At 46.3% G+C, this 19,147-nt stretch overlaps 1 protein-coding gene across 1 annotated transcript in view; it reads left to right on the top strand.

Annotated features, from left to right (window-relative positions):
- The first annotated feature begins 13,366 nt into the window (after positions 1-13,366).
- ZC3HAV1 (zinc finger CCCH-type containing, antiviral 1) overlaps positions 13,367-19,147 on the top strand; it is a 54,579-nt gene continuing 48,798 nt past the window's right edge. The window contains 2 exon segments of the mRNA XM_014466665.2: positions 13,367-13,854; positions 13,857-14,127. Coding sequence (XP_014322151.1) covers positions 13,821-13,854; positions 13,857-14,127 — 305 coding nt within the window. The 5' untranslated portion in view covers positions 13,367-13,820.

The raw sequence follows: 19,147 nt of genomic DNA, 5'->3' as shown, positions 1-19,147 counted from the left end.
CAGAAAGCATTTAGAATAGTGCTGAGCACATTGTCAGTGCTGTATATGCTTCAGTTAAAATTTTAATGAGGTATAATTTGCATGCCATAAAATTTACAATTTTAAAGTGTACACTGTAGTGCTTTTAGAATATTCACAAGATTATCCATCACCATTTTATAATTTTAAAACAGTTCATCATTCCCCAAAGAAACTTATACTCATTAGTGGTAACTCCCCATTCCCGAAAGCCCCTGGCAACCATTAATCTATTTTCTGTCTCTATGGATTTGCCTATTCTGGATATTACATATAAGTGAAATCATATATGTGACAATATATGTTTGGCTTCTTTCACTTAGCATAATGTTTTCAAGGCTCATCCATGTTGTAGCATGTACCAATACCTCATTTATTTTTATGGCTGAACAATATCCCATTGTATGGATATGCCACATTTTATTTAAGTCTTCACATTATTAAGCATTTAACATATAGTTAAGGAATAGAGCAGCCGTGGGCGAACTACGGCCCGCGGGCCGGATCCGGCCCGTTTGAAATGAATAAAATTTAAAAAAAAAAAAAAGACCGTACCCTTTTATGTAATGATGTTTACTTTGAATTTATATTAGTTCACACAAACACTCCATCCATGCTTTTGTTCCGGCCCTCCGGTCCAGTTTAAGAACCCATTGTGGCCCTCGAGTCAAAAAGTTTGCCCACCCCTGGAATAGAGTAAAGAAATAAAATGGAGTCATTCTGGTCAAGCTGCTAAATTATTAAAATTAAGTAGGCTGAGGCATGAGAAAACTATTCTATTCTTATTTTAACTGATTCTAGGAACTTAAACTTCTGAACTGTCCAGCCCTTCGTTAATGCCTGGATGCACATCAGATCATTGTGCATCAATGCCTAGACACACACCTGACCCTCAGATGAATATCTGAGTGACCTCAAGAAGGAATTGTTCCATTGTCCAGACCACCATTCCTCTGAAGATTACCATCTTGGACCAACCCAGAGGCTAAGAATGCAGGACTGAGTCTTCTCAAGAAGGTACTTTTAAAATATAAGAACCCTCAGCTTTTCTTTCTCCTTTGCCTAACTGTATTCCAAGTTTGCAAACTCTAAGACCTTTAAATAAAACTTTGCCACTTATTTCTAGCCAAAGCTCCTGACTCCTTCTGAGGACATTCAACATAGTAAATGCTCAGGTGATCTTGTCAGCATCTGACCCAGCGCCTTGGTTCAGGGCCCAGGCTCAATCCTATTCTATCCCAGGTGGAGTAGTACTCAAGGAAGAAGCCCAAGCCATGGGAAGAAGCCCTACCCAGATGCAGCCTGCTGCTGGCCCTCTCTTTGCCTGCCTTACGCCTTAACCTTCCATTCACTGGTCTCAGAGATCTCACATTCCCTGTGTTTGCTCTCCAGCCACACACAACCTGGTAACCTGTTGTAATTCCTACTCCCTCTCATCTGCTCTCTTCCCTTAATGATCCAGTGGTTCTCAACCTTCCTAATGCTGCGACCCTTTAATACAGTTCCTCATGTTGTGGTGACCCCCAATTTCATTGTTACAAATTGAACATAATTAAAGCATAGTGATTAATCACAAAAACAATATGCAATCATATATGTGTTTTCCGATGGTCTTAGGCGACCCCTGTGAAAGGGTCGCGACCCACAGGTTGAGAACCGCTCAATGGCATTCTTCCAGTCCTCCTCTGGACCTGGTTACTTACCCAGTTTCCTAAACAGTCCATGTTACTTTGTGTTTGGGAACTTTGTGTGTTTGGGCACATTGTATTAATTATCCATTGCTGCATAACAATTTACCACAAAACTTCATAGATTAAAGCAATAACATTTTTATCTCCCATAGTTAAAAATTTTTTCTTTTGTTAATCCTCACTTGAGAATATTTTTTCCACTGATTTTTTTGAGAGAGTGGAAGGGTGGGAGGGGGGTGGAGGGGAGAGAAACATCAATTGGTTGCCTCCCACATGTCCTTGACCGGGAACTGAAGCCATGACCCTGCAGTGCGTGGGCCAACGTTCTGACCACCGAGCAACGCTGGCCAGGGCCTCCCATTGTTTCTGCTGAGCAGCTCAGCTGGGTGGTTCTGGCTCAGAGTCGCTCCTGAGGTTGAAGTCAAACTGGGGCTGTAATCACCTGACATCTGGCTCACCCACATGCCAGGCAAATTCGTGTTGGTTGTTGGCAGGAGGTCTTTGTTCCCTGCCACTGGGTCTCCATCGGGGAAATGTCCACACAACGGAACAACCGGCTTCCCCAGAGCCAGTGAGGAGAGAGTGAACAAGGTGAAAGTCACAATGTTTTTTATGAGTTAGTCTTGGAACTCACACTGTTGCGTCTGCAATATCCTATTGATTGTACAGACCAGTCTTACTCAGTGCGGGAGAAGCGTTGGGGGTTGGTTAGCTGAGGATGATATCAGGCTTTCTCATCACAAACTCAGCCCCACCTTGAGACAACTACTTGCTTGTTGCCTCTGCTGTCAGACAAGTGTTAGAAGGTTTGCAGCCTGAAGTTCCTCATTTTAACACCATGGAAGCAAAGCCTATACATTTATCCTCAAAGAGGGAAACAACCCTTCTCACTATAAAGTTAACCCCTCCACGACACCTACAGCTTCCTCCTTTCCCAGTTCAGTTCTTCTGAAGGACCCTAGCCGCTAGGCAGGTTCAATCTAGGGGAAACCCCTCGTCTGCTCCCTATGTCTGCTCTGCTCTGTCTGGCTGACTAACACCTCCCATGACTCCACTATCTCCCGGAGACATGGACTTTGGACATTACATCTGACTCAACCCTCTGGTGTTTATGTACTTCTAATTTCTATGACTTGGCATAGCTGACTCATCGCTGCCGTGTAAGTTTTGCTTCCCTTTTTGATGGGTGCTTGTTCAACAGACTCGCATGGCCTGATACCACACAGATGTGCCCTAGAAACGACAGCTTTGCACTTCCCCCAGCTGTGCACCTCTCTGAAATGTTCACATATGCCCAGGTCTTCCATTAAAACAGTAATACACAAGCAAGCAAACAAACAAATCTCCCTCTAGCTACCTGAATAGTCCCTCTCCTTTTCTCTTCTCTCCTCTGCCTCCTTGTCAATCTTCTAAAAATATATATTTTTATTGATTTCAGAAAGGAAGGGAGAGGGAGATAGAAACATCAATGATGGGCGTGCAGGAGGCAGCCCATCAGTGATTCTCTCTCATCATTGATGTTTCTACCTCTCTCTCCCTCTCCCTTCCTCTCTGAAACCAATAAATATATAAAACATAAAATGAGTGATCCATTTTGATTTCCAACCTTAAACATTCTGAAAAAAACTGCTCTATCAAGGAAACTGGAATCTAAGACTGTACACAGGAGAATTTATTGACGTAGGAGCACTCTGGCAGGATACAAGCTTTAGCATCCTGGCAAGGATCAGGGGGATGGTGCAAAATTACTGCCAGGTAGCTTCTAGAAGCCTGAAAAACTGATGGCCTGTGAAGAGTGAGGTTGAAATGCTTAAATTTCTGGGGCAGATCATAGGAGGAAGGATTAAAAGACTCAGAAAAGTGGAAATGCTGGAATAGGTATATGATGTTAGGGCCAGAAGACCCCCCAAGGATTAGGCTCCCCAGGATGGCTCAGAGGAGTCACATTCATCAAGGGTGTCAGGAATGCAGTGGCAACGGGGCACCAGCTTCATTCAGAAGTTCACACTACAGAAACTGCATTTTCGGAAGCCTCCTCCAGCCTCCAGTGGGCTTGAAAAGGGGTTCTCTCAGGGGATTCAGGACAGACCTACCAAGGCAGCCCTCTGATGCCCTTGTGAGCAGAGGAGCTCCCGGGGTTCCCCAGACCTGCTCTTTTGTCTACACGAGTGAACATAGCTACAGCAAGACAAAGTTGACCACAGCCTTCCACCCCAGATGTCAATACTTGTGATGAACAGAATGGCCCCAGAGAATCCCCAGCCAGACTCTTTGAACCACATGGATGATTCCAGCATGAACGTGATACCGCAGAATCCAGCTGGTCCCAACTTGGTTCAGGAACCAACCAGTCAGATCGAGGAAGCAACAGCAACAGCAGCAGCAGCAGCAGCTATTACTAAGGCAACCAAATCAGATTCTTCCAGCCAAGAATGTGCCCACCTCACACACAACATCAACCAGTCCTTTTTCTCCCCCCCCCCCCCCACCACTCCCTGTAGTTTCAGGTTCCCATAGCTCCTTCCACCTCAGCCCGCAGGCCCTTGCAATTTGGCACGGGACTCTGTCACCACCGAGAGTCCCACAAGTGTTGTCCAAATGCAAGATCCTCCGTTGGAGAGGCTGGAGGCCTCAGTTCCTGCTTTGCTCCCTGATGCCTATACCACAGAGCAAATCATGTAATGGTACAGTTTTCCTGATGAGAAGGAAATACCTGACTATTTTTTCCACTGTGTAGATCAGTATCTCACCCACAGGCCCCAGCCAGAAGAAAAGGGTCCTTAGCATCTTTGCTGATGCAGCTTTAGGCCTGTTGTTTGGGCAAACCTCATCCAGTATGACAAGCTGAGGCCATTCAGCTTACAGTCTAAGACAGGGGTCCTCAAACTTCTTAAACAGGGGGCCAGTCCACTGTCCCTCAGACCGTTGGAGGGCCGGACTATAGTTTAAAAAAAAACTATGAACAAATTCCTATGCACACTGCACATATCTTATTTTGAAGTAAAAAAACAAAACGGGAACAAATACAATATTTAAAATGAAGAACAAGTAAAGTTAAATCAACAATCTTACCAGTATTTCAATGGGAACTATGGGCCTGCTTTTGGGTAATGAGACGGTCAATGTCCGGTTCCCTATTTGTCACTGCTAGTTGTAACAAGTGATGCAAGTGTGCATCAGTTAGTCTAGATCTGGTTGGAGATTTCAGATGTTTCATTCTGGAAAAAGGCTCTCCTAACTTCAAAAAAAAGGCTCTCCTAACTTCAAAAAAAAAGGCCCTACTAACTGCAAAATAAAAAAAAAATAGACCTAACTCCAAAAAAAAAAAAAAAAATCCTAACTTGTTCTTACCTTGGTCCTCAGGCAGCAGCAGGCTCTGCACAGGCAAGCTCATGACTCATCTGATCACACCTGAGACTGAGAGGAGGAGGGGAGTCAGAGAGTGCGGTGCACATTCCATACATTCGCACGGCAGCCCGGGGCGAGTCCGCTGCTAAGCAACAGGCAGCGGCGGCAAAAACACCCGGCGGGCCCGGATAAATGTTTTCGGGGGGCCGCATGTGGCCTGTGGGCCGTAGTTTGAGGACCCCTGGTCTAAGAAACCGCCTGGAATTCCAGAATCCCTCCACTATAGTGAACTGTGGATCTCTCGGATCAAAGTGCTAATAAATGCCATAGGACATAACTGAGGGAAGGAGGGGCCGTCTTGGAACTTGGCTCACTGATAGCCATGGGCTGATAGGATGCTGATGCAATAGACACCAGGCACGGCCCTTAACTGCAGAAGCCAGGGGTTCATAACATCAGAGTCAGAGGGGCAGCCAGGGGATCTGACCAGAAGAGAGCTCCAGAAATTGTGAATAGAACTGAGTTTTCCTAGGAGGAAAAAAGTACCGCTTCACATGTATAATCTGAAAAGAATGAGAATGAGTAATCAGGAGAATGAGGAAGATGGCCACCCAATGAAAGGTCACAATTCCTTGCCTGGTTTCCATGCCTGAATCAGTGTTCAGAAGCAGAACCCAGTGACTGAAAGGTGGCCAGGTTCCCAGGGAGAAGGACCCACAATACTATGGCAAGAATGAACTATAATAGTTTCTCCGATCCTTCTCCACAGAGATCTAGAATATTCACTTGGATGATAGAACACTGGGACGTTTTGATGACTGTTGGGCACAAGGTCAGAGGTCAGCAAGTACCCTGAGACCTGAAGCCTCTTCATGCCCCGGGTTAGAGTACGAGCAACTGGAGTCCTAGGGTCCAGCCTCCCTGGACCCACTGGTTATCAGTCCCTGTGGGAAGTCATCCATTGTCTTCACTAGCAGAGAGGTGTGGACAAGGATCCGGGAAAGCTGGCGACCCTTGAGCTCTGGCAATAGTCAGGGCTGTGCACCCACTGTTAGTCCAGACAACGGTAGCTGAAGCAACTTCCCCATTTATTATTATGTAAATCCTTGCTGATGGGCTAGTCTGCCTGTTACTGGAAATTGCCTGCCTAAGGGCTATGGGTGTATCCCAAACCAATAAAAGGTTGGTGAGGCCTGAGCACCAGTGGAAGTCCTTCCCCTTGAGTTGGACTTGCCCGCCTGGCCCCCCAATATTTCCAAATTATCTCTTGTCTTGTCTCTTTCATTTGCATGCGGCCCTCTTCCAGATCCTGAACCTTGAACCACGCGGGACGTGGGGGAAACTTTACACAATTCCCCCTAATCCCCAAATGTACAATTGGGATTGGGAAGTTGGGCTAACCCTCATATTGCATCCTTGTGATCCTTTCCGACTGTGATCGCTCTCATCTGCAGAGTAAGAGCTATCACAGTAGGGAAGGCCAAGTGGGAGCATCTGAAACTGCACCAGGCCCCCTGCCCCCAGGCCAATATAGTAGCCACAAAATATCATGGCATCCCGGGTTGGGGAGGAGGGCAACTGCTAATGCCATTCTTAAGTATAAAAAAGATGAAGAAATGTTGTTCCTAACATATCTCTATTTAACTGGCCAGTGTTGACCCAGAAGCAATTGGATCAGTGGTTCTCAACCTTCTGGCCCTTTAAATACAGTTCCTCCTGTTGTGACCCAACCATAAAATTATTTTCGTTGCTACTTCATAACTGTAATGTGCTACTGTGTGAATCGTAATGTAAATATCTGATATGCAGGATGGTCTTAGGCGACCCTGTAAAAGGGTCGTTCGACCACCAAAGGGGTTGCGACCCACAGGTTGAGAACTGCTGAATTGGATGGATCCTAGAAAAAGACTGTGGACTACTTTAAGGAAGTGGAACCCCTTTACACCTGCTGTGCCTGATGTGGTGGCTTGGCTAGAGTGGATTTATGCAGCCTCAGGTACATGACTGCAGCCATCCATTTGGCAAATGCATTCTTTTCTACCCCAATCAGGAAAGAAGATCAGAAATAGTTCATATTCCCACGGAATGGATGCCACAGTTTTGTGTTCACTCTTCAGTCTTGTGTCCTAATACAGTCCGAAGAGAACCAGAGCATTTGGACATCCCACATCACATCACCTCGATCCATTACATTGACGATGCCATGCTGCTCAGGCAGGATGAGAAAGAGGTGGAGCACACGCTAGCTGCGTGAAATAACACATGTGCCCCAGAGGGTGGGAGGTAAGTTCTATGAAGTTTCTGTGACTTGCTGCTTCACTAAAGATGTTACAGGCCTGGTGGCTAGCAGCGTCTGGCACATTTTCTCCGAAGTGAAAGACCAATTGCTGCATCTCAGATCCCTTGCTAGAGAGAAGGGAAGCAGAGTCTGTTAGGAATCCTTGGGTTCTTGAGGAAACACATTCTACACCTAAGAATACTACTGTTGCCCAGGTACTGTGTGACACGGAAGGCTGCCAGCTTTGAGTGGGGCTCAGAGAAGGAAAGAGCTCTGCAGCAGGTCCAGGCTGTGATTCCAGCAGCCCTTCTGCTTGGACTATACAATCAGGCAGAGCCTAGAGCAGTGATGGCGAACCTATGACACGCGTGTCAGAGGTGACACGCGAACTCATTTTTTTGGTTGATTTTTCTTTGTTAAATGGCATTTAAATATATAAAATAAATATCAAAAATATAAGTCTTTGTTTTACTATGGTTGCAAATATAAAAAAATTTCTATATGTGACATGGCATCAGAGTTAAGTTAGGGTTTTTCAAAATGCTGACACGCCGAGCTCAAAAGGTTCGCCATCACTGGCCTAGAGTATTGGAGGTGTCAGATGGGAAATGATGTAGTTTGACATTTATGGCAAGTTCCAGCAGGAGAATCACAATGCCATCCCCTGGGATTACTGAACAAGGTTATGCCAACTGCAGTGAAGAATTACACTCCTTTTGAAACACAGCTCCTAGCTTGCTGCTGGGCACTGGGAGAGATAATGATTGACCGTGGGTTCAGAACTGGCCATCACAGCTAGGTCCTGCTGGGCACATGAAGTCGTAAAGCCAGGCAGGCCCAGCATCAAAGCCATCAGAAGAGGAAACTGGTACATCAGGACTCATGAGCTGAATGATAAGTAGCCCAGATCTCCACGTCACTCATTACAGTTGCACTGGCACCCCTCCTCCAACTTATATCCTATGGATGTATGAGGGGGTCCCACATAAACACCTAAACAAGGACAGAAAGACCAAACTCAAGTTGTGGATAGGTCATCTCACTATGTGGGCACATGCTAAAAATGGATGGTGGCGATATTACAGTCTCACTCCTGCAGGGAAGGGCATGGGAAACATTGGGGAGGGAAAACCTCCCCAAGGGGAGGAGCTTTGGGAAGTGCACCTGGTCACCCACTTTGTATAGATGGAGAATAGCCCAAAGTTAGAACATTTGTGGACCTATGGTCAGGGATGAGTGACCTGGCTGTGGATGGGGGTCCTGAAAGAAAAAGATTATAAAACCAGAGACAAGAAGGTCTGGGATAGAGGACTACAGGAGTGGACACAAAGTGGGAAGTTGTTTGTATTGCATGTTAAGGCCTGTGCCGAAGCCGGTCCATCCTTGCTGCTTGACACAGTCACTGCAGGAAAGAAACATCTGCACAGCATATGTTTCAAGGGACCTGGCGTATATAACATACTGTTCTTAATATGTTTGCTCCCCTTAGCACTATGTGTTTTAACCAAGGTCACCTCTCTGAGAAAGGTTGTTTCCCCAGGTAGGGATTTTTCCCTGAAGTTAGGGAGGGGATAAAACCCCTTAACTAAGTGCCAGGCGGGTAGTTAATCACTTTAACTACAAACAATTACGCTTAAGCTACATAATCTTTACTCCCTGGAATGGAGATAAGAAATGCCCCAACCTTTGCAATAGAAATTGACAGGATTAAAATCAACTGATATAAATACAGATGTAACAAGACAATAAAAACCAGAACTTGGCCAGAACTTGGCTGGAGCATTTGTGACCTATGGTCAGGGATGAGTGGCCTGGCTGTAGATGGGGGTCCTGAAAAAAAAAGAGTATAAAACCAGAGACAAGAAGGTCTGGGATAGAGGACTACAGGAGTGGACACAAAGTGGGAAGTTGTTTGTATTGCATGTTAAGGCCTGTAGCAAGTATCTCTTACAAAAGATGTGGCAGCTTTGACAAAATAATTTGTCCAGTTAATATAGCTAGTCTTTGTCAGAGCCCCCTCTCCCCCAATTGCTGCATGATGGGACTTAAACAAAGAGGACCTGGTGGCAGAGATGGAGGTGATGCAAAAACCTAACAGCACGGACTGTCATTGACGCAAATGAATATAGCTATGGCCACCTCTGAATGGCCAACCTGCTAGTAATAAAGACCCATGCTAAACTTTTATATTCCTTAAGGAGGCCAATAGGCTACTTGGTGACCATTTGACCATGTTGGGCCCTTTTTTTCTGGTAGGGCCAGCAGTTTACTCTCATAGGAATAGACGCTGATTCCAGATATGGGGTTGCCTTTCTTGCCTGCGTGGCCTCACTAGCACCACTCTCTGGGGGCTTGAAGATCACCTGGTCCACAAGCAAGGAATCCCATATAACATGGCATCTGACCAGAGGACTTTCTCTATGGCACAGAATGTAGGAGAGTGGGCTCAGGAACTTGGGATCTACTGTTCCTATCACACACCTCACCACCCAGAAGCTATTGGATAGGTAAGTATTGGAATGGCCAGTTAAAGTTGCAGCTGAAGCTCCAGCATGGAGGTAATACAGTGCAATGATGACATCCCTCCAGGTGATCCTAATATATGCCTTTAATCAGACAATTTAATATGGTGCTGTGTCCCCAACAGAAGAAGCACATGGGTCTGGAAACAAGGGGCGGAAGCATGAATGGCCCCAGCTAGCATCATTCCAGTGATCCGGTGGGCTTCCCTATCACCACATTTCTGGGCTTTGAGGAGTTAGAGGTTTTGATCCCCAAAAAGGGTACATTCTTGCCTGGGGTAAGAGCAAAGATTCAATTGGGTTACACGTTATGGCTGCAACCAGGCACTTTGGCCTCCTAATGTTCAGAGACTAACAGGTAAGACAAGGAATTGCCACCTTATCAGATATAATTGACCTGGAGGAGGTAGGGCCACTGTTAGTGGCGACAGTGTGAGCTCCAATGACCTATTTGGTCAGTTGATACTCTGTTGCCCAACTGTGACTATGAATAGACAAGAGCAGCAACCCTAGTCTGAGAAGGTGCTTAGACCACTTAGAAATGAGGATTTGGGGGGGCTAATTTTGGGGGTCAGGTAAGCTACTGAGAGCTGCTGAGGTGATAGCTGAGGGTGAGGGGAATTAGAATAGATAGTGGTGGAGGTATATCATGAGGCCCTGTCATGGCCTTGCAACCAATTTCTCTGACAGGGGCTATAGTAAATTCCATTAGCTTTCCTCTGCTAAGTTTCCCTTCAGGAAGAGCTGCCCATCAGAGCCAGAGAGATATTCCCTGAATACAGATGGAGGCCAGAGAGATATTCCCTGAATACAGATGGAGAAATAGATACTGGTTGTCACTCAGATCCCCCTTAAGCTGGGAATTGTTGCCCAAATCAAGGAGTGTGTTTGAGGTGACAGCCTCCAGCTTAAGCTCCTCCAGGATCTGCTTCAGTGTCTGGACTAGAGTCACGTACTTCTCCAGTGACTCCTCCCCCATGACCAAGCAAGGCCGTGGCCCAAGGTTGGGCTCCTGCTCCCAGCCAGGCTGGAGGACTTAGGAGGTTTGCAAGCCAGTCTGACAGCTCCCACGAACCAATCCAGCGTCTTCCCTTAACTCTTCCTGGTGTTACACTCCTAACTCCGTATCTGTCTGCTTCCTGGAGAACCCAACCTGTGACAGCACACATTTCAAAATTTCCCCAAACGGCTGCCTTTCCCCTTCCCACAATCAAATCATTTTTCATGGCTTCAAATTGAGGGGGATTTTATATCTTTATTCCCAACCTCTCTAGACAGACTGTACTCTCCCTTCTCAAGTGTCTTATATACTAATTACGGCATTTAACCTGATAATAAACAAAATTCAACCAAGTAAAATTGAATATCTAATTGGCTCTATTAAGCAATTCATGAATCTGGCAGGATCCTATCTAGCAACTAGAAGGGCCTCCTCCAAGGGGTTATTTACAAAATGGAAGGTTTTTTATAGGCAGAAGGGTGTGGCAGGTGAGTTATTAGCAGATGAAATGATTACTTTCAGGCCAAGACATTACCATTTTGCGAGGGAGGAAAGGGCAAAGGTTTTATCAAGGAGACTGCCTCTTCTTCCTGGGCGTTGCGGGAAGGCCCACATAACAGACTTTTCCAAATTCTAGACTGGTCAATTAAGATTCTATTCCTGGGAGATGGTGAAACTGCAGTTAAAACACAGGCGTGTTTTTTTCATGTCTTCCCAAACACAAGCTCTGTTATACCCAGATTTCAGGATCCCCAAGAAACCACACCAGGGAGCCAGCCGTGTCCGATGCAAAAGCATAAGAGTCTTTATTCAAGCCCGGGCTTGGCTCCCCCAGCCTCCTTACCGACGCAGCGGCGAGACGAGAGAGAGCCCGAGCTTTGTGGGTAGAGGGGTTTTATAGGGGGGTTGGAGTAAGGGGAGGAGAGAGGACTGTGGGCCCTGCCAATTGGCAAGGCGCAAGTCGGTGTCTTGTTACACAGGATGTGGTCGTATCTATGGCGCGCACTTCCCTTGATTATCATTGGTTAGTTTAAAGAAATCCTAGGTGTTGCTAGCAGAGGTTTGGGCTTCCGGGAAGAAGCTCCTTGCTGAACACATGGCTGCTGCCCAAAATGGAGGATTCGGGGCAAGATGAAGGGCGTAGCCCTTGCCCTTTCAGCTCCTTCAGAGCAGGGACTATTTCTTAAACTTCCCGAGTAACTAATGTAAGGGCTACCTACATACAATATACTATACTATGTTGAATTGAATTGGTTAAAAGCCCTTTCCTGGGAACCTGTCAGACCACAGTTAAGGCCAAGTGGATCAAAGGCAACTATAGAATAGCCAGAGGGAACAAAAAGTCAAATGATCCTGGGTGGGCCCCATGTTTGGCTGGTGTTCATACCAAAGTCCTCTATTCCTGAGAGACATAGTTCATGTACTACAAATTCCTAAACTGAAGAGAATTCACAGTGATCATTTTGTAGAATTTCCAATTTGACAACTGAATTCTAAAAAGAGGTTTATTTCTGATCTGATCCGAGACCCATTTATTTCACTTGGAGTGTTGGGGGAAGGGGGGCACACACACTTTTCTCCTCTCCCAACTTGGGTCCAGTGCTTGGGGGCCTGCAGATGAACTGACAATAGGTGAACAGGAGAAAAGACAAGATTTATTTACACATGGGTAGGGGTGGGAGCGCCCAGTGATTGAAAAGTCCTGGAGTAGCCAGAAGATTATGTCTCTCAATTTAACAAAAGGGGGGAGGGGAGTTTAGGGCTTCAGTGGGAGAGCATAGCAGGTTCTACTGGGCTTTTTGATGCTAATAGAACGGGCAGTCTGTCTCCGCCAGGCAACTAAATCAGCAGTCAACTCCTTTCGAAGAGTTAATGGTAGCTGTATTTTCAGGAGCCTCTGCTTTTGTCAGGTCGAGAGAATTCCAGATCGAGAGAATTCCAGATACAATTTCGTATCATCTTTTGTAGGTCAAATGTTTCCAATAATCTTTACACCAACTCTGGAGGTCCAAGTGCGTCCCCACAGGGGAAAAGGTCTTGTGTTCCAATGCCCAAAGAGAGAAACCTTTCTGAGATCCGGGAATGCGTCTAAACAGGCCCCTGTGACCGCTTGCTGTGGGGAATGAGCCGATGCCCGGGGCGCCGCGGTCAGCGATTCCAGGCAGGCCAAGGACGGTCAGAAAGAGATCCTTTCAAAAGCTCAGAGATGGCAAAAGAGAGGCAGAGGCATCGTCGCCGTTTTTCTAGGAGCGCGTGGTGGTGGGGGAGAAAGTGCACATCGGTCCCGGCCAGGCGGTCCGCGAGCTGGGGCCTGTGGGTCGTATTTGGGGAACCTCGGGTAGCATCCGGGCTCCAGCTTGATGGCTCAAGTCTCTTCCCCAAACACAGGAGATAATAACATTCCCCTCGGAGTGGCCGAGAAGGGTGACTACCACCGGAGGCTGGACTCCCAGCCCCGAGTTGGCGCTTGCGAGGTGTGTTCTTTTCCTGGAAGGGTGGGGTGGAGACAGGAAGCCTCCAGGGGGCTCCCTACCCGCCGCACGCGCCGCCCCGGCGGGCTTATAAACAGCGCTCTGGCGCCTGCAGATCACTGTGGTTCTACTTCTTTCGGAAGAAGTCTCGCCCTGCGCGGACCGGGAACCGAGCCCTCGCCAACCTAGAACCCAGCGGGAGCCGCAGACCCCCCTGCGCAGTTGGTCGCCTTCCCACTCGGTTGCCGTCGCGGTTGACTTTAAATCTGAACACAGCGGTCGGGGTCAGTGGGACCTGCCCTCTGCACCCGGAGCCGAGTGGGAAACCGAAACCGCTGGGCTCCGCTAACGGCGGCGGGAGAGCGCGCGCTCGCGAACCCCGCGCCCCGCCCGAGCGCCGCCCGCGCCCGCCCCCGCCCCCGGGCTCCGTAAGTTTCGATTCCTCCCCGAGCCGAGTCGCGCGCCGCGGCCAGTCCAGCGCAGAGCAGCGCCATGGCGGACCCGGAGGTGTGCAGCTTCATCACAAAATCCTGTGCGCCCATGGGGGCCGCATGGCCCTGGACGCGCTGCTCGACGAGATCGCGCTCTCCGAAGCGCAGCTCCTCGAGGTGCTGGAGGCGGCGGGGCCCAGCCGCTTCGTGGTGCTGGAGACCGGCGGCAGGGCCGGGGTCACCCGGTTCGTGGTGGCCACCACCGCAGCTCGGGTCTGCCGTCGCAAGTTCTGCCCGACGGACTGCGGAAACCTGCACCTCTGCAAGCTCAACCTGCTGGGCCGCTGCCACTATACGCACTCGGATCGGTGAGTGCGCCGCTAGGGAATGGGCGGCTCCCGGGTCCCGGGTCCCGGGCTGGGAGGACGGTCGGGGCTGCTGTCCACCAGGGTTGCCCCCCGGGGGCACCTCGCACCCCACAGCCTTTGCCTCCAGCCCCTCACTTCCCTGCGAAGAGCTCTTCCTCCTGCGCCTGCAGACTTTTCCTCGATGTGGCTAGCGCGATATTGCCTGGGGAAGACTACCCTTAAACTCCCTGCTCCCTTAGAATACGGCGCTTTGGGACCCACCACGGCCTAGAGAATGTGAAGGCAGGTTTGGGAAGGAAGGAGAGCCTCCCCTCCCCGGAGCTTGAGTCTTTACCTCTCCGCTACCTCTGTCCCCAGGCGCGCTCCCCGCACCCCCACCGCGCCGCGCACCTGGGCCGTCTCCATTCCCCTCTTTGTCCCGTGTCCCGATACCTGATGCGCGTCCGCACCATCGACTAGAGTGGTCCCATTCGCGGTTACCGATGATGTGTTGTCTCCCCGCGCTCCTTCCTGGGGGCCTCTCGGGGCCGAGCCACGGACCGCCCGCTCTTGGGGCCACTTTGAACGAGCGTGGCTTACCTCCCAGCAGCTCTTTCTCTGTCCCCGCTTGTTCTTTATTGCCTCAAGGTGTGCCCCAAGGTTTGGGTTACGCTTTTTGGCCTGTCTCCCGTCTCTCCCTAAGACAGCTCACTCGTCTGGGTTCAGCTGTCACATCCACCAGGATGGCCCCCACGTGCCCCTCGGCCTCGCGGGCCGCCCAGGCCTTCCGGCCCAATCTAGGCTCTCCGTCTCCCTGGGTCTGAGCAGCGTCTGTACCGGAATAGGAGTCAATCTCATCTTCCTTTCCCCAGGGCAGGGTATCTGACACTCCCCCAGCCCCCTTCTCATCCTTCCCAACACCTTCCTCACCAAGTCCCTTTATTGAGGTCTCCCATCCCCTGCCTGCCTGGTCCTCCGGTCCATCTCCCTTCTGCATGAATGCCTTGTGGAATTCGTAAATGACTGCCTCTGACCATAGTCTTTCTCCCCAACTTTTCTGTCCCTAGGTAGTGCTGCCCAATTATTTTTCTTATATAGGACTTTTCACACTGTGCCCTCCTTAAAAACTTTAAGTGATAGCGTAGTGTCCAAAATGGTGGTCATCAAACTGTTGAGAAAAACTTTCGATTACTCACCTCCAATTTTATATGTGTAATAAAATATATATAAAAGACATGTTTTAAATGGATGAGGTAGTTGATATAATATTTAAAAATATTTTTGTGTGTGTTTAGGGTAAAACTAAAAAAAATTTAAAAAGTGCTTGAATGTGCTTTGTTGTTTAAAAATATATATATGAATATGTTGTGAGGCACCAATGTGCAAGTATTTTTGACTTTTAGGAAGCTGTGTGTACAGAGGGAGAGAACTAAGTCACAGCGAGGATGAAGTCAGGAAGGAAGAAAGGACGGAAAGAGGAAGATACAAAGGGAAGGAAAGGAACATTCTAGTAATATACTGAATAACAATAGAGTAGAAAGGCTTTGTTATCTCTTTCTGTTGTGAAATTTTTTTTCACCAGCTTGTGTTGGCTTCAAGACCTAATTAAGCTTTAAATATATATGCTTCTTTTGATTTTTTTACTATAGATATTTAAAAACTATATTAAAGTAATGAAAAGAGAATGATGAACCCCATGTACACATCATTTTGCTTCAACAGTTTTAAAATTATAGACAATTTCATTTATTCCTTCCTCCCTATATCCATCCCCAACTCCCATGTGTTATTTTAAACCAAAAAGAGTTCATTTGCTTCATAAATACTATCTAAAGCAGTGATTTTCAACCTTCTTTATCTCGTGACACACAAACTAATTACTGATATTCTTCGGCACACAAAAATTTTGTGCTGATCTGACCCCAAAAAAGGTATAATTTTAATTCATTCACATCAGACAGCTATTGTGGATATGTTACATAAATAATATATTTAGAAATTTTGTTTCAATTTCTTATACACCAACTTTAGAAACATTAGTTTAGAAACTTTAGTTTTATGACTTTGAGAAACTTTAGTTTTTTGAACTTTATTTTTTGCCTGTTTTAAGACATCAAAACCATCTTAAGGTCACAAATTGGGTTGTCAACCTTTACTTTTCTATATTTTAAAATTATATATATATATATATATATATATATATAATATAGGGATAATTTGGTCAGTGAAAGTTGGGATGGATCTTTTGGGGAATTCATTAAAGTTACTTTTTTTAATGAAGTGATCCATTCTGATTTCTTACATTTATTTGTCTTGTAATATTTTTTATTAACTTTTATTTCTTTTACATCACTTTTGAATTTGAGAATTACAAATTTTTAATCCATCAATGTACATTGCGTCTTCATAATAAGGACCCTTGGGAGAATTTTTTTTTTTCTTTTTGCCTTGGAGCCTAAAAATATGTTTTTCTCCCAAGTATGTTTTAAAAATGTTCTCCCCATCTTAGCAACTTATAAAACCTTATCTTCTAAAACTTGAAGTATGGGAGTCTGAGGACTTGATTCTTTGATCACTGGTTAATTACCATTCAGTTTGGTAAACTGTTCTGTTGAAGACTGTTTGCATTTTGCTAGATTTATAAAACTGCTTCTGTGGGGCTGTTATACGTAAGTGGGATCTCTCCTATTCTGTAGTTCATCTTTTCTCTTACATCGCTTTTAGCCATACATTTTAGTCAGCAACATGGCTTGCTTTATTGTTGGGTAATTATTTGTTTCGGTGCATCAGCTTGGATATTGCTGTTTGCTTTGCTGAAATATTATGCCCACTGGTGGAGTTCTAATCCTAGTTCTGACACACAAACCATAACTAGAATTCATTGGGCAAATAACCACGAACCACGCACTCTAATGAGCACTTTAGAATAGGTATCCAAGTTAGTCTTTACCATGATTTTTGAGGTAGGTATTGTAAGCCCCACTTAATGTAAGGAAACTCAGGCCTAGAGCTGTTTAGAAATTTACTGAAGTTCACATAGATAACTGGCAGAGTTGGTGTTGAGCCTATATCTGCATAACTTCTTGACTAGCTGCTTGTGTGGTCAAATAGCTGTGTGAACTGTGATCTTTCATTAATTCCAGTTATTTTTTTGCAAGCATGATTTCTGTTTAAAGCAGGTGTCTGTATTTTCGACCAGCTTTGTGGTTTCTGCTCATGTGGCTGTTTCCTCTGTGCTCTTTCCTGTTTGTATGCCTTTCTTTCCTCTGTGGTGAACTTTGGTTGAGCATAGGTAGGTGGAGAGAGGGTTAGTTGACTGCTTCATAAACTGAAAACAAAACAAAACAAAAAATCCGCAACCACCCAAAAGGACAAAAAGTGCAAAGAATAGTATAACAAGCACCAGAGTACAGTGGGGCCTTGACTTACGAGTGTCCTGACTAATGAGTTTTTCGAGATACTAGTCGTCTCTTGGCTGATTTTTTTGCTTTGAGTTGCGAGCTAAAATTTGGTTACGAACCAGCTTCAGATACCCCACTGCTAGTTGGCGCAGTGAACGTCACAGTGAACGCCACACTGATTAATGGCATTTCAATTCATTGTAATGGTGAAAATTGATTTGACATACGAGTAATTTGAGTTACGAGCTCTGTCATGGAACGAATTAAACTCGGAAGTCAAGGCCCGACTGTATATATATTCTGAGTATATTAATATAATAAAAGTTTTATAAAAGAATAAGCTTACAACTCATCTTCCAGAATAAATAAATGTTTGCATCTTTCATTTTTGCTTATCTTTTTAAAAATATATTTTTATTGATTTCAGAGAGTAAGGGAGAGAGAGAGAGAGAGAGAGAGAGAGAGAGAAACATCAATGATGAGAGAGAATCATTGATCAGCTGCCTCCTACACAGCCCCCACTGGGGGATCGAGCCTGCAACCTGGGCATATGCCCTGATCTGCAATCGAACCCTGACCTCCTGGTTCATGGGTCAATGCTCAACCACTGAACCACACCAGCAGGATAGTTCATTAATTATAACAGCTGTGTAGTATTTCATCAAATGATTTATACCACAATTCAGTACCTGTTCTTCCAATAATGAGCACTGGGATATTTCCAATTTTTGGCTACAACAAACCATGCTGCCAAAAATATACACTTAAGATCAATTCTCTCAGCAAATTTTAGTATACATTATTATTAACTATGGTCACCATGGTGTACTGTGGGGAGCCGGAACTCAGTCCCTGGTCGGGCACCATATGTGGGGAGCTGGCACGGCCATGGCATACTCAGCCCCAGGGCGCCTTATGTGCCACGCCAGCTCAGCCTAGTTCAGTGACCCTGAGTTTGGGGGCGGGGGGGCGGGGTGAAAGGATTGAGAAAAGACAGACAAGAGAATGAAAGCTGGGTCTCAGTGGGACACTGCTCCCTGATGAGGAGACAGCGCCAGCGCCAGTGCCCACAAGCCGTGTCTTTATTTTATAGCAGATGCCACGAGGCAAAGTAGGGGCGTGATCAAGTTGTTTACAGCATTCTCGTGAGTTCCAACCTCACTCAACTACATGCACCCGAACTCTATCACAAGGCACGTGGGGCTACGTGTTCGGACCATAGGTTCAAGCTTACAACCACAGCCGTTGGCTATAATTGTGCTGGGAGGGCCCTGCCCTCCAGCTGGGACTTGCACGTGGCAATGAGAGGGCCCTGTCCTTTCATTAGTCTGAGGCTTGAACCTGGCCAAAACACTGTACCCGCGCCCCATAGTGTACCTTAGATCTTTAGAACTTATAACTGATAGTTTGTACCCTTTGACCAACATCCCTCCCCACACCCCTGACAATTCTACTCTCTTCTTAAATGATTTTGGCTTTTTTTTAGATTTCATGTTTAAGTGAGATGATGCAGTATTTGTCTTTCTGTAACTGGCTTATTTCACTTAGCATAATGTCTTTTAGGTTCATACGTGTTGTCACAAATGGCAGGATTTACTTCTTTTATGGCTGTATAATGTTCCATTGTATACATATATACC

Source organism: Myotis lucifugus, unplaced genomic scaffold (genome assembly GCF_000147115.1).
Source record: "Myotis lucifugus unplaced genomic scaffold, Myoluc2.0 scaffold_351, whole genome shotgun sequence".
Classification (NCBI taxonomy): Eukaryota; Metazoa; Chordata; class Mammalia; order Chiroptera; family Vespertilionidae; genus Myotis; species Myotis lucifugus.
Note: the sequence above shows the minus strand (reverse complement) of the source record. Positions and strands in the feature narration are given on the sequence as shown.